We start from the raw sequence: 13,924 nt of genomic DNA on the forward strand, positions 1-13,924 counted from the left end.
GCTGTTGTGGAATATTAACAAATCAGCAACAATGCACTCAGGGGTACTTCAACAAAAGAGCACTTATGGCAGCATTCTGTAGAACCTGAAATTTCTGAGCTACAGAACCAGAAAGTATGCAGAGTACGGGAAATCTTAAAAATTATAAATCTGCTGTTCCAAGGGAAGTAGATTCATTTACTTATTATCAATTTGTGTGCTCACAATTCCATTCCAGCTCATGGCACTTAACAGTTAGAACAGGTATTTTTATTATAGTACTAGAACAATAAGGACTAGTTCTATTGGCAGAGAATTATGCTTGTGGTTGCTTACTATTTATTTATATATTTTACTGGGTTTCTGTACCACTCAGCTCAAAAGTTTCAGGGGCTTATACTCATTACACTAAGTAGTATGTATAATAAGAATTTAAAAGAATGCAAAAAGCAAAACCCAAGAAAACAATAAACCTTATCTCTATCAATTTTTTAAATTTGGGTTATGCATGTAGGCCATCACTGATTTTATTACCCTTTTAGACACAGATAAATTTTTTATTGCTAGTAATTGTTCAGCTTTAACATTATCCCCACAAACATTTATAATGGAATGAGCCTAAAATTACAGGGCACTAGAATGGTTACATTTCATAAAATATTTTCTCACAGCAGAGTACTCATGCTATTATCAAGTCTCCTTTCATTATTTTAAAGTTATTAGATTACACGGTTTATAAAACAGTACACGTGCCTTTCTTGATTTTGTTATGCAATAAAGCTCCTCCAATTAATGAACTGGCCTTTTTTTTGGTAATTAATTCAGGCCTATATGCTTTTTTTTAAATAATAAGTCTCTGTAAAAATTTTCATGTTTGTGAGACATATTTGAATTTAACATTGCAGAAGAAGTGCCTTGGTAAGGTAAAATTAATTTTTTGTCCAGCTTTGAAATATAGCTCCTTGCTTGCCGTTGGATTATTAAACAGTATGGTTCAATTTTATTTTAAAATATCAGTTTAATTCCAAATGTAATACCTAACATGTGTTTGCAAATCACATTTGTATACTCACAAATGACTTATCCACAGGCAGAAAATCCAATAGCTCCAGCTGCAGGACATCAAGGTCAGCAATCAGTAACTGATGTCATTCAACAACTGCTTGAATTGTCAGAGCCAGTGGAAAATAATCCGTCCCAGCCATCTAGTCAGCAACTCAGTATGGCTGTGGGAATCAACAGAGATATTTTGCAGGTAGGGTAACCTGTTTGGAATCCTCACTTTGTCTTTTAACATATTGCAGTCTCCTTACTTGGAGCAAAGGAATAATCAAAGCATCCCAGACTAATTTCTCTCTCGGGTGGATTCAGGAAATGCTTTGTCTATGGAGATTCTCAAACATCTAGGTCACGGTTGTCCCGAAGGTGCTTTTCCAAAAGGCAACTGGACTTTCTTGAGTTTTTTCGGTTCTGAAGAAGCTTCTTAGAGGAGAAATGAAACGTTGTCAAGGGAAAAAACCCCAGAAAGTCAAATTGCTCTTTGGAAAAGCACCTTTGGGACTTTGGCAAAGGTGCTCGAAATTCAGACTGCTCCTGGTGGCTGAAAACAGGACTGATTGTGATTGTTTTAGGAAGGAAAAGTGCTGAATTCCCACAAGAGCATTATCCTCACCCAAATATTGCTACTTGAATGCTGTCTTCTTACAGGAATGCCATTGGCAACTGTTGGTACTTCTTCCCACTGGATTCAGGGTTTTCAAAATGCCTGTGAAACTCCAGTTTTCAGTGTTAATAAAACACAGAAAAATGTATCGTAGAAATGATGATATTATGTGACAGAGCTGTTTAAAATGAGCAGTGGAACATGAATGAGGTGGTCATTTTTCTAAGTTGTTGAAGAACAAAACCTTTCAGCAAATTTCTAGTTGTTTCTGGGTTGAAAGTATTAGCAGTGATGCTTTCCCTTTTGGGACAACTGGGTTGTTACTTTTGTTGGAATCTAAATAGAATAGAAAAAACAGAAAGCTGTGAAGTGTTGAAATTGAGATAGAATTTGAAAGGATAAAATAAATCAGACATCTCTGAAAAACCAGTTTAAAATATTCTTGTCTGTTTGAAAGTTCCACGTGAATCTTGCTCTCAGTTTAATTCATTATGTTTGTCTTAGCAAGCCTTGGAAAATAGTGGGCTATCCTCAATACCAGTTTCAGCAAACACGGACTGTGGTGAAACGAAAACTCCTCCATGTCCAGAAGAAACCTCAGATGATCAGAATCTCTCCAGCCATCAAGTCAACTCAAACAATACGGAACAAGTTAAAGAGCGAGACAACCCAGAGAAAGTAGATAAAAAAGAGAAAAGGGTTCTGAAGAAAAAATCCCCATTTTTACCTGGTAATGGTGAAAGGTTAATTCTGTCTACTACAGTATATATAAACATTATTTACTAGTGTATATATACATACATACATACTTGTTTTCTGAGGTTTTCGCGGGTGTTTGTATGAAGCTGAAGCCTGAAGATGACGAATGAGACTTCGTCGAAACATCGCCAAGACACTTCCAACTTCTCCACTTCGGGGAGAAAACCCGAATAACCAAAGACCTACATACATACATACATACATACATACATACATACATACATACATACCTAGGCATTATGCAAAATGACAAGAACTATTTAGGCAAATTATGAAAAGAATCATGAAAAGGGTTAGGGTCCGAGTTGGATTAGGGTTATTGATCAACTTGTTGCAACAAGGAAGGCTAGAATGGCATTTTAGTGGGAGTATTTTATACTTTGCGGGTTTGTCTTTTGCCATTGCATAGAATGCATATGAAATGTGTGAAATATTAAGCATTTCATACTTCGATGTCTCATTTGTTGGCATTCTATAAATTACCTACTATTCTATAAAATGCAAATTTCACACATTTACAGCAACATACACTGTATAAGCATTATTTATCAATATATAGTGTAGCATTATCACCGCTAGTTGCCTTTCTGTACCGTACTACAAGCTGAATATATCCTTTCTGTTCACTATTTGACAGGTTTCTAAAGTAAAAAAGAGCCTCTATAGACATTGCATTGTGTAACTAGAGCTAGCATATCTAGTAAATTGTAGGATCCAGGCATACTGTACCATTCCTAGTAAAGGACCATTCCTAGTCAATCTGACCTCTAAACAGGTGGGAAAAGGTGAAAAAAATGAGAAAGCCCTCCCTTCCACCCCAGGTTCTATTCCAGACTTATGCATGCTAAGAGAAAGGGTAGTCGTCTCTACATACAAAAAGAACCCTTAAAATCTGCTTAATCATTTGGAGAAAGCATTGTGAAGGTCTAGAGCAGGGGTGTCCAAAGTTTTTTGAGCATTTTTAACAACCATATCACTCATTTCACAACTGCTTCTCTTCACCACGGTTACAAGATAGGGTGCAAAATGTAAAGATAGTTGTAGGTGTGAGGACCAGTCAAAAGTGTGAGAACCTGTCAGAAATCACTTTTTTCAGCCGTCTGGGTAGTCCCTATGCACAGTTTATGAATATGTTTCATATTCATTCATCTTGGCAAGGGGTGTCCAAACTTGGTCCCTTAAGACTTGTGGTCAAAGCTAGCTGAGGAACTCTGGGAATTGAAGTCCACAAGACTTAAAGAGACCAAGTTTGGACACCCCTGATCTTGGCTTTTGTTTTGTATTTGGTATGAACTTGAAACTCCCTTCGTTATTCCCTGCCCAAGGGGTGGAGGCGCAAGGAGCCTCACCAGGCGGCCCGAGGAAGGCGAGGCTAGAACTGCTGGGGTTGGGCACGGCCAGCAGCCACTTTCCCGCTTGCCGCCGCCTCCTCCGCCCCCTCCCTTCGTTATTCCATGCCCAAGGGGTGGAGGTACGAGGAGCCTCACTAGGCGGCCCGAGGAAGGCGGGGATAGGACTGCTGGGGTCGGGCACAGCCAGCAGCCACTTTCCCGCTTGCCGCCTCCTCCGCCCCCTCCCTTCGTTATTCCATGCCCAAGGGGTGGAGGCGCGAGGAGCCTCACCAGGCGGCCCGAGGAAGGCGAGGATAGAACTGCTGGGGTCGGGCACGGCCAGCAGCCTCTTTCCCGCTTGCCGCCGCCTCCTCCGCCCCCTCCCTTCGTTATTCCATGCCCAAGGGGGGGGGGCGCGGGGAGCCTGACCCGGCGGGCCGAGGAAGGCGAGATAGAACTGCTGGGGTCGGGCACGGCCAGCAGCCTCTTTCCGCTTGCCGCCGCCTCCTCCGCCCCTCCCTTCGTTATTCCATGCCCAAGGGGTGGGCGCGAGGAGCCTCACCAGGCGGCCCGAGGAAGGCGAGATAGAACTGCTGGGGTCGGGCACGGCCAGCAGCCACTTTCCGCTTGCCGCCGCCTCACCTGTTTCTCGATGGCTGTCACTGCCGCCACGCGTGTCCGACATGGGAGGCGCGAGGAGCCTCACCAGGCGGCCCGAGGAAGGCGAGGATAGAACTGCTGGGGTCGGGCACGGCCAGCAGCCTCTTTCCGCTTGCCGCCTCCTCCGCCCCTCCCTTCGTTATTCCCGCCCATGGGGAGGAGCATGAGCCTAGCAGCAAAAGGGCCATATTAAATTATACTTTCAGAATTTGCTGCGGGCCAATAAAACTGACCATGGGCAGTTATTCAAGTGGCCGCAGTTTGGACACCCCTGGTCTAGAGAGATCTGGAAAAATGTAATCCAGGAAGAAATTCAGACATAACTTTACAGGAACTGCTATCAGATCTTAAGTCAAACTCAATTTACAGAACCCTTTACTTGGATTAATTCATAGGGTAGCTATGATAGTCTGTTTCACTGAAACATTAGTCCTCTAATAGTGACCAATCCAGCCTCCCAATTAATGTCACAGTTGCTTGATGACATTTGCCAAAATGTAATCTTAAGTGCATTTCAAATTCCAGTCTTTTTTGCTTTCACAATTAGCATGTCAACCTTTTCAAACTGTTTACTCTAAAATTATATTTCAGGTTCCATACGTGAGGAGAACGGAATACGATGGCATATTTGTCCATACTGCTCTAAGGAATTTAAAAAACCCAGTGATCTTGTACGACATATACGCATTCATACTCATGAAAAGCCATTCAAATGTCCACAGTGTTTCCGGGCCTTTGCTGTGAAAAGTACTCTCACAGCACATATAAAAACGCACACGGGCATTAAGGCTTTTAAGTGTCAATACTGTATGAAGTGCTTTTCTACCTCAGGAAGTTTGAAAGTACATATTCGCTTGCATACAGGTAAAATCTTGCAACTGGACTTCTGATGTTTTGAATCTTAGCAAAAAAGAAAAATGAAAATGTTCTGTGTCATAACCCAATTTGCTTGTCAGTTGTGTTCAGATCAAACATAGCAAAGCAGGACCAACAGTGTCATGTTTTCATTGTAAAATATAACTGTTGCTTACGTATGTTAAATTTAATATACATCAACCCAGAAAGAACTATAAATTGTGTACTATTGACTTTCTCTCGGTTCGTATTACAGTGTTTGTGCAGACAAGTGGTGGAGACTTTGGATCCAATTTGGCTACTGTGGAGCCTTAAACAACACCTTATTTAAAGTGTCTATGGAGATTCTCAATCGTTATGATTGTCCCAAAGGTGTTTTTCCAAAAGGCAGCTGGACTTTTTTGGAAGAAAGTCTGATTGCCTTTTGGAAAAGCACCTTTGTGGCCTTATCCGAAGCCTTATCCTTATCTCATACAGGCAGACATCTTAGTTAAGGTGCTGGGCAAACTCTATTTTTAGCCTTTGGGGAAGACATGGGTCATTCAGGATTTTTGGAGTACTTTCTATCCTCAGAGGGAAGATTTTGAGCAGAGTTATCTTGCACATCTTCAACTTACATATACAGCTGTTCTTTGTTTGCTCTGCATGTTGCACATTGGGGCAAGGATTGGATAGTTGAAGCTTATATTTTGTGGAAAACATTTGTTCTCTCTCATCAGGGTGGATTTGATTTAAATCAAGTCGATTTAAATCACGATTTAAATCACTAGTAAAAAGGCTTGATTTATATCAACTCGATTTAAATCATATTTTTTAAAGAGCAGCTGTCATCTCTGCTACTCCTCTGACCCGCTGTTGACTTACCGACAGTCCCAATGTTGCAGAATATACAGCCTCATGCTACATAACTAAGCTCCAGTTCTTGCTGAATAAACTAAATTATTTATGTATCTTAAAATAGAAAACTTTCCTTAGATAGATTTTTACTCCAAAAGCATTTTATTAAAATAAATTTGATAAAAAAATAAAAAAATCTGATTTAAATTTAAATAATCCGTTTTTTAATTTTTTAAAAAAAATAATCATCTATTTTTATTTACCCTGTCTCTCGTGATCCTACAAAGTCATCTATGTCCACATGCTGGGGAAAGCAGGCTTTTGTCTTGGTAATATTGTAGGTTAAATTTTAAATAGTAGAAATTTTTTTAAGGCAAAGCTTTTGAATGAATTAAGCGTATTTGATTATTTACCTTATCTTTTTCTCTCTCTGTTTTTAGAAGTTGGAATAAAGATGTAATCTCTTTGTCTTTTGTAGGTATTAGACCCTTTGCTTGTCCACACTGTGAGAAAAAGTTTAGAACTTCAGGTCACAGAAAGACACACATTGCTTCTCACTTTAAACATACTGAATTGAGAAAGATGCGGCATCAGCGGAAACCTGCAAAAATTCGAATAGGCAAGAGCAATGTGCCAGTACCGGATATTCCTTTACAAGAACCAATCCTCATCACAGATTTAGGTAAACTTTATAACATAATTTTGCTGGAAAGAAATATCAATATTTACTTCGAAGAGAGTAGAAGTGAAAGGAATGTGTATACTTGATTAAACTAGATTCAGATAGTTTGAGAAAATATTCTTGCATGGTTTTTAATATTGTAGCTATGATTATGCAAGAAACTTATAATTAGAAAAGCAATTTTACTCTAGTGTATCAGCACTGTTTAGCCAAGATAGAAATAAAGTGCAGATAAAATACAGTTCCTATTCCGATATAGTATATTTATATTTAATAAGGCTTTGCAAAACATTTTAAAATAATCTGTATGGAGGAAACTTTCTAAGCAGTCACAATTAGCACAGCTTTTTTAAATCTTTTGAAAATAAGTGCACTTGTTTTAAACAGTTTGGAGAAGTTTCATGGAAGGTATACATTTAGTATGTTGTGATGTATATAAGCTAAACTCCTTTCAGGAGACTTACAGATACACAATTTTATTAAAGGTCGGACTACCTGTTTTTCAAAATTCAATGTAGGAACTTATAGGAAAATAATTATTCACATTTGCAAATATCTCCTAATATTTAAGCAGCCTAGTAAGTTTTAATAATTGGGCTATCTTAATCTTGGAGAAATTAATTGGTATTTTCGGTTGGAAACATAATCTTCTTTAAAAGGGTTCTTAAAATTGATACATAGGAATATTTCTAATGGTACAATTTATAAATATTTTATTCACATAAATCAAAGGCTAGTGCTATGCTGCACCTTTAGAGACAAAATGGTGCTTTAGAGTGGGTGTGCTTACAAATGTAAAACCAGCCTTCAATTTCTTAAATGTATCTGGTTCCTAGACCTGCACGGAAGAGGCAGAGGACATCCATATGCTCCTAAAAAAGGCATGGCTGCTTTAAGAATTTTCTGCATTCATAAGCACAGGTGTTTGAAAGATCCATTATGTCTCTGAATCTGACACATTGAATAATGTTACTGCTAAAGTATTTAATTTTGAAAATGGATCATTGGTCTAGTACAATTACCGCCCTCTTGAGAATTTTATATACATTAAGTAAAAAAAGTAATTATGAAAAAAGCATAATTTTCATTTCTGTTTAGGAACCAGAGTATAGTAAACATTGGAAGGATTTTTTTTTTTTGCTTTAAAATAGCATTAATGAGCCATTCTTTCTACAGGTCTTATTCAGCCAATCCCAAGGAATAGCCAATTTTTCCAAAATTATTTCAATAATAATTTTGTGAATGAAGCAGACCGGCCATACAAATGCTATTACTGTCACAGAGCTTATAAGAAATCTTGTCATCTTAAACAACATATCCGGTAAATTCTACTTAAAAATAGAATGTTTTGAAGTATTGTAAAAATTATTTTTTTTTTTAATTTTAATTTTAATTTTTATTTTTTCATCCGCATACAAATTTATCTTATACCCCTTATACCCTTCTAATTCTTCATCTTTTTGTATCATTTTTGTCAAAATTTCCATAGCCAATAAAAATAATGTTGGGGACAAGGGACAAGGGTACGAGTATTGTAAAAATTAAAGAAGAACAAATGGTTCTTTTCTTGTTTTTTAAGCTCCCTATTGCAAATCTTATTTTGGTAATTTCAAGAAATACTCAGCATTAAAACTTTAGGTAAAGGTAAAGGTTCCCCTCGCACATATGTGCTAGTCGTGGCCGACTCTAGGGGGCGGTGCTCATCTCCGTTTCAAAGCCGAAGAGCCAGCGTTGTCCGAAGACATCTCCGTGGTCATATAGCCGGCATGACTCAGCGCCAAAGGCGCATGGAACGCTGTTACCTTCCCACCAAAGGTGGTCCCTGTTTTTTCTACTTACATTTTTACGTGCTTTCAAAACTGCTAGGTTGGCAGAAGCTGGGACCAGTAACAGGAGCTCACCCCGTTACACAGCACTAGGGATTCGAACCGCTGAGCTGCCGACCTTTCGATTGACAAGCTCAACGTCCTAGCCCCTGAGCCACTGTGTTCCTTTTACTTTATATTAAAAATTTATATTTATATTTATATTTTATATTTATATTAAAACTTTAAGACAGCACAATTGTGCTTATTTTTGTTTAATCAAAGAGAAAATAGAATTAGTATATATATATATATATATATATATATATATATATTTTTATATATATATATATATATATATATATATAAACTATGAAGACTTATACAAAAAAAAATGTATATACAAAAAATATATATATATAAACTATGAAGACTTATACAAAAAAAAATGTTTTGGAATGGACTTTATAGTTCCCAAACTTGAATGTTGTTACACCTCTGTGAAGAGGTCTAAAACAGGCAATGCATGCAAGGAGACCTAGGCATATTTCTGAACTAGAAGACTTTAACAATGGAAAATATTTCAAGACAGAAAGCCTCTTATCTTGCTATAGAAAATGTGTTATCTCTGCCAAAGATGACCTTACAAATTCTGCTGCACCTGTGAAATTCATTGTATTCAAAGACATGTCAATGCAAAGAAGGGGAGTTCCCAATTAACTGGACTTCAAGGATATACAAAAAATAGTAAAGGCAAAAGATAAACCCTTTGTGAGGGCTTGAAATTTGCTGAGCATAATTAGTGATAAATCCCGATTTGGGATTAAGAGGAGAAGAAAATAAGAGGAAAGGGAATGGAGTAGAAATTTGAACAGGAGACTGTTGCAGGTGCCATTTCTGATAACTTATTTATGTCTCTCCTTTTCTCTTTTAATTGCTATTTCTTTAGTATTTATTTCCCTATCTATTCCTCTTACTTTTTTCTTTGATTTGTTTCAAAGATCACACACTGGTGAAAAACCATTCAAATGTTCTCAGTGTGGAAGAGGCTTTGTATCAGCCGGAGTGCTAAAAGCGCATATTCGAACCCACACTGGATTAAAAGCATTCAAGTGTCTTATATGCAATGGAGCTTTCACCACTGGAGGGAGTCTGCGGAGGCATATGGGCATCCACAATGACCTTCGACCCTATATGTGCCCGTATTGTCAAAAAACGTTCAAAACCTCATTAAACTGCAAAAAACATATGAAAACGCACAGGTTTGTGTATCTTGAAATTCAATCCTGAACTATAATTAATTCCAGCTGTTATACAGTGGTCTTTTGAAATTCTGTGGGGCCTGTCAGTAAATTCAAGTTGTTGAAAGAACTTTTAGGGCATTTTTTTCAGAGACTGGGAACCTAGGTTGAATTACAAACAACTATTTTCAATGAGTAAATCAGTTTAAAAGTGAAAATACAGAATGAGAAAAAGCAAAAAATCTCATTATCACTTGGTTTTTAAATATGTTTATTGTTTTTTTTGTTTTTTTTAATTTGCATTTATATCCCGCCCTTCTCCGAAGACTCAGGGTGGCTTACACTATGTCAAACAATAGTCTTCATCCATTTGTATATTATATACAAAGTCAACTTATTGCCCCCAACAATCTGGGTCCTCATTTTACCTATCTTATAAAGGATGAAAGGCTGAGTCAACCTTGGGCCTGGTGGGGCTTGAACCTGCAGTAATTGCAAGCAGCTGTGTTAATAACAGACTGTCTTACCAGTCTGAGCCACAGAGGCCCCTATATTGTGGGCATAATATAATAGCTAATTTGGTAACTTCCTATTATTAACTCTAATTCCTTGTTAGTTTCTCTTAGCTTCATTAGTACTTTCAAGTTTATAGTATAGCAGAAGTAGAAATGTGGGCAGATTGGGGGAATTAGGAAGTAGCTCAAATTAGATATATTGAGTGATTTGATTATATTACATCAAGTTTGTGTCAGTTCTTGGGAACCACATAGAAATAGATTTTCTCCATGATCTGTCTCTAACGTAATCCTTCAGGTCTTTCAATTCTTTACCTATTGCTGCTGTGATTGAGTCCATCCACCTTTCTTTGCTTGTCCTATTCTCTTTCCTTCCACCTTTCCCAACATTAAAGAAGAGGCTTCTTTAGAGGCCTATATCTTCATATAATACATCCAAAATTCTAATGTGCTGACATTGCAAAAAATGTTTCTTCTTTTTCTTCTAGGTATGAGCTTGCACAGCAGCTTCAGCAACATCAGCAAGCTGCTTCCATTGATGACACAGCTGTAGATCAGCAGAATATACATGTTTCTACTCAAATGCAAGTGGAAATTGAAAGTGAAGAGTTGCAGCAAACTGAAGCCGTTGCAACAGATCAGGAAGCTATTTTAGATTTAGAACAGCAGCAGGTTGTTGACACTGAAGAAGCCGGACTTAGACCTCAGTTGACTGATCAGTCATTAGGTCAAGAGGAAGGTAAACTACTGAGTGTACTGATTACAGGATTAAAATCTGCAGGGTTGTATCACTGATGGTAATGTCAGTGAGCTAAGGTGTTAAATAAGCATTGTATTGCCTGGATTTCCAAATTTCATAATTAGAATTTCTTCCCTTAGCAGTACTTTTTTGACAATTCAAAAAAACTTTGAAGATAAATAATAGTTAAGTGGCAGAGTTTTAAAAATATCAAAGTAGAAAATAATTAGATTTTTATAATTTCCTGTTTTACTTATCATCTTTTTCCAGTTAAAATAACCCTCAATTGAATGAATTTTATTTGTGAACTTTGGAAGCAACAACCAGAGTTTGTCCTATGTAGATATCTTTAGATCGATGTAAAAATACATATTGCAAGGATAACATTTGTCCATACCATGTATATTTCTATGAAATATTGTTCACCATTCTATCCATATGTGTCACTATTTTATGATGGATAAAATCACTTGGATTTAACAGACATTATGCTTTTCTCCATTAGTCTGTTAAATCAAGGATTTCTTTTTTGTTAAACAACTTCCACAGCAACTGCTGAATTACTTAATGTCATTTCCTTTTCAAATATATATATTTAATTTCAGATAGATTTGTGACATCCCAGCATGCGCTGCAAGAAAATATAAACCAGTTTGAGCAGCAAACAATAGTACAGCAATCATTTGATCAGCAAGGATTATCACAAGGTTGGTAAAGATACAGTCATTTTAAAGGTGTCAGCTTTATGAGCAATTTATTTCAGTTCCAAAATGTCATATATAGAAGGCAGTAAGAACTTATGTAATTGCATTGCTAGAGGCTAAAATCCAGTTTTGTTTTTTTTTAAATTGCTAATCTGTAAACCTTAAAAGTTTATTTTTCATGAGTTCCATCCAAAGGTAATCCTTTGCAGATGAAAATTCTGCTTCTGTTCTCAAAAAGAGAACAGAATAGAAGCTTCCAACAAGAGAAGTATGGTAATTTCCTATATTTCCCTCTTTGCCCATCTCCCCCCACCCCAGCAGTGTTCTAAAGGTTTTCAGTCTTTATGTACACTGAAATAGGTTTTGCTGGGAAGCTAGACTGATTTTCAGCAGTAATAAATTTGCATTTAGAATTAGAATGCATACTGAATCATTGGTGCAGTTTTTTCTTTTTAAAAAAATAATGATTATTATATTTGACCAAGGACCTTAAAATGTAAATACTTAAGACGGAATAATTAAAAGTCTATATTGTACACAATTCCTATTCAACTTGGAATACCCTCTACAGATTTTCCATACTTTGGAGTTTCCTTGAAGTTCCTGGAGCCCTTCAGAAATTTTGAATTTCAGGTAGGTGTGTATGGACACATGTGTTTAAAATGGTGGACCCTATCCCTTTGTCTGGATATGTGTTTCATTCTTTCCCATTTTCCTTTTTACTAGTCAGAGAGGAAAATTCAGTTCAGGTCATTGTCTCTTCACTTCTTTGTTCTGATAGACAACATTGTTCTTAGGTATCACTTGTTGATTCCACATTACCTGAAAAACATTCCTTGCTCTGTTACTAGATGACGTTCAAGTTGGCACTTTTCTCCTGCTATTTCCGCAGTTCTCCTTTACATGTCATAGCTGCTCCTCCTGATGGACAGCTTTTAGATCCATAAGGACAACACTCAGAAATAGCACATATGTGATGTGAGGAACTGTTCCTGGAAGAAAAAGGGAGCAGAATCATAAAAATGACTTCTGTTATAACTATGATTGTTACATTATAATCTTTTGATAGATTATTTTTGCACCCTTCAGAGTTAGAATATATTTTCTCACTGCAAAAGCCTTTCAGTATAGTGAAATCTAAATGTGATACAATTCCATTAAAATAAAGGAAGAGTTAATAGAAATCTTAACAGCTTAAAGGTTTGACCCATATCTCTTCTGAATGATGCATACATATAAAATAGTATCAGTTTCAAATTCTTTAAATATTATAAAGGCTCTTTCATTATCATTTTTCATTATATAGTTTTGTTTGGAGAATTATTGTATTTCTGTTTAATATACAGGAGATTCATTAGTTCTGGGAACTATTTTTGTATGAATACAAGTGCTGAAATATACATGTTATTTTAAAATAAAATAATTGTCAGAGCACACAGGATTTGAATATTTTTGTCTCTTTCATGAATACTAAGAATTAAAATGCAGATCTTTTTGTTCTCTTTTAAACAATTGATCTTTAGATGTGAACAAAATCAACTTCTCACTGTTTCCAGTATTGTTCTCTGCATAGAACAATAATTAAATGACTCACACTAACTGTTGACCTTATCATTAACCACACTGTAAAATTTGATCTATTGAACTATGGCTTAATAAACCAGGATATAAATATAAATTTCATGTACTCATTTTTATTTTTTTTCTTTGCCACTTGGTTCAGATAGGACATTAATCCAGATTGTGGTTTGTCAGTTTATTCAATTTAGCAAATCCAACCATTATAGATTAGTATTAACTTGAACACTATGACTTTTACAATAAACCATAGTTTAAAAATTCTGATTTAATGTTATATGCAAGCATTAGCTGAATATATAGCTCGGCCTACCTCCTGGGTAAGTTGATCTGCCAAAATTAATTTAACAGCATGGATTTTCCATCAGATGTTTACTCTCAACCGCCTTCTAGGCAAAGGAAAATTTTAAACAGAGTCGTAGATATCAATGCCCAGACATGTAGGTATTGGCAAAATAGAAAAGAAAAGAAAAGCTCTTTACATTGGCTGGCTAAAAACAAAACCAATTTCCAAATGGAAAAATAAGGAATTTCATGCAGTTCCTAACAAGGTCTATCCTAGAGCAAGAGTTGCTG

The 13,924-nt window shown here is 36.6% G+C and overlaps 1 protein-coding gene across 1 annotated transcript in view; it reads left to right on the forward strand.

The window, feature by feature from the left end:
* The window catches only part of ZNF236 (zinc finger protein 236), a 67,497-nt gene that overhangs the window by 18,836 nt on the left and 34,737 nt on the right, over positions 1–13,924 (forward strand). The window contains 8 exon segments of the mRNA XM_058176591.1: positions 1,044–1,234; positions 2,147–2,372; positions 4,984–5,256; positions 6,563–6,766; positions 7,943–8,087; positions 9,573–9,833; positions 10,816–11,066; positions 11,672–11,773. Of these exon segments, the coding sequence (XP_058032574.1) occupies positions 1,044–1,234; positions 2,147–2,372; positions 4,984–5,256; positions 6,563–6,766; positions 7,943–8,087; positions 9,573–9,833; positions 10,816–11,066; positions 11,672–11,773 (1,653 nt within the window).

This window comes from Ahaetulla prasina, chromosome 3 (genome assembly GCF_028640845.1).
Source record: "Ahaetulla prasina isolate Xishuangbanna chromosome 3, ASM2864084v1, whole genome shotgun sequence".
NCBI classification, from domain to species: Eukaryota; Metazoa; Chordata; class Lepidosauria; order Squamata; family Colubridae; genus Ahaetulla; species Ahaetulla prasina.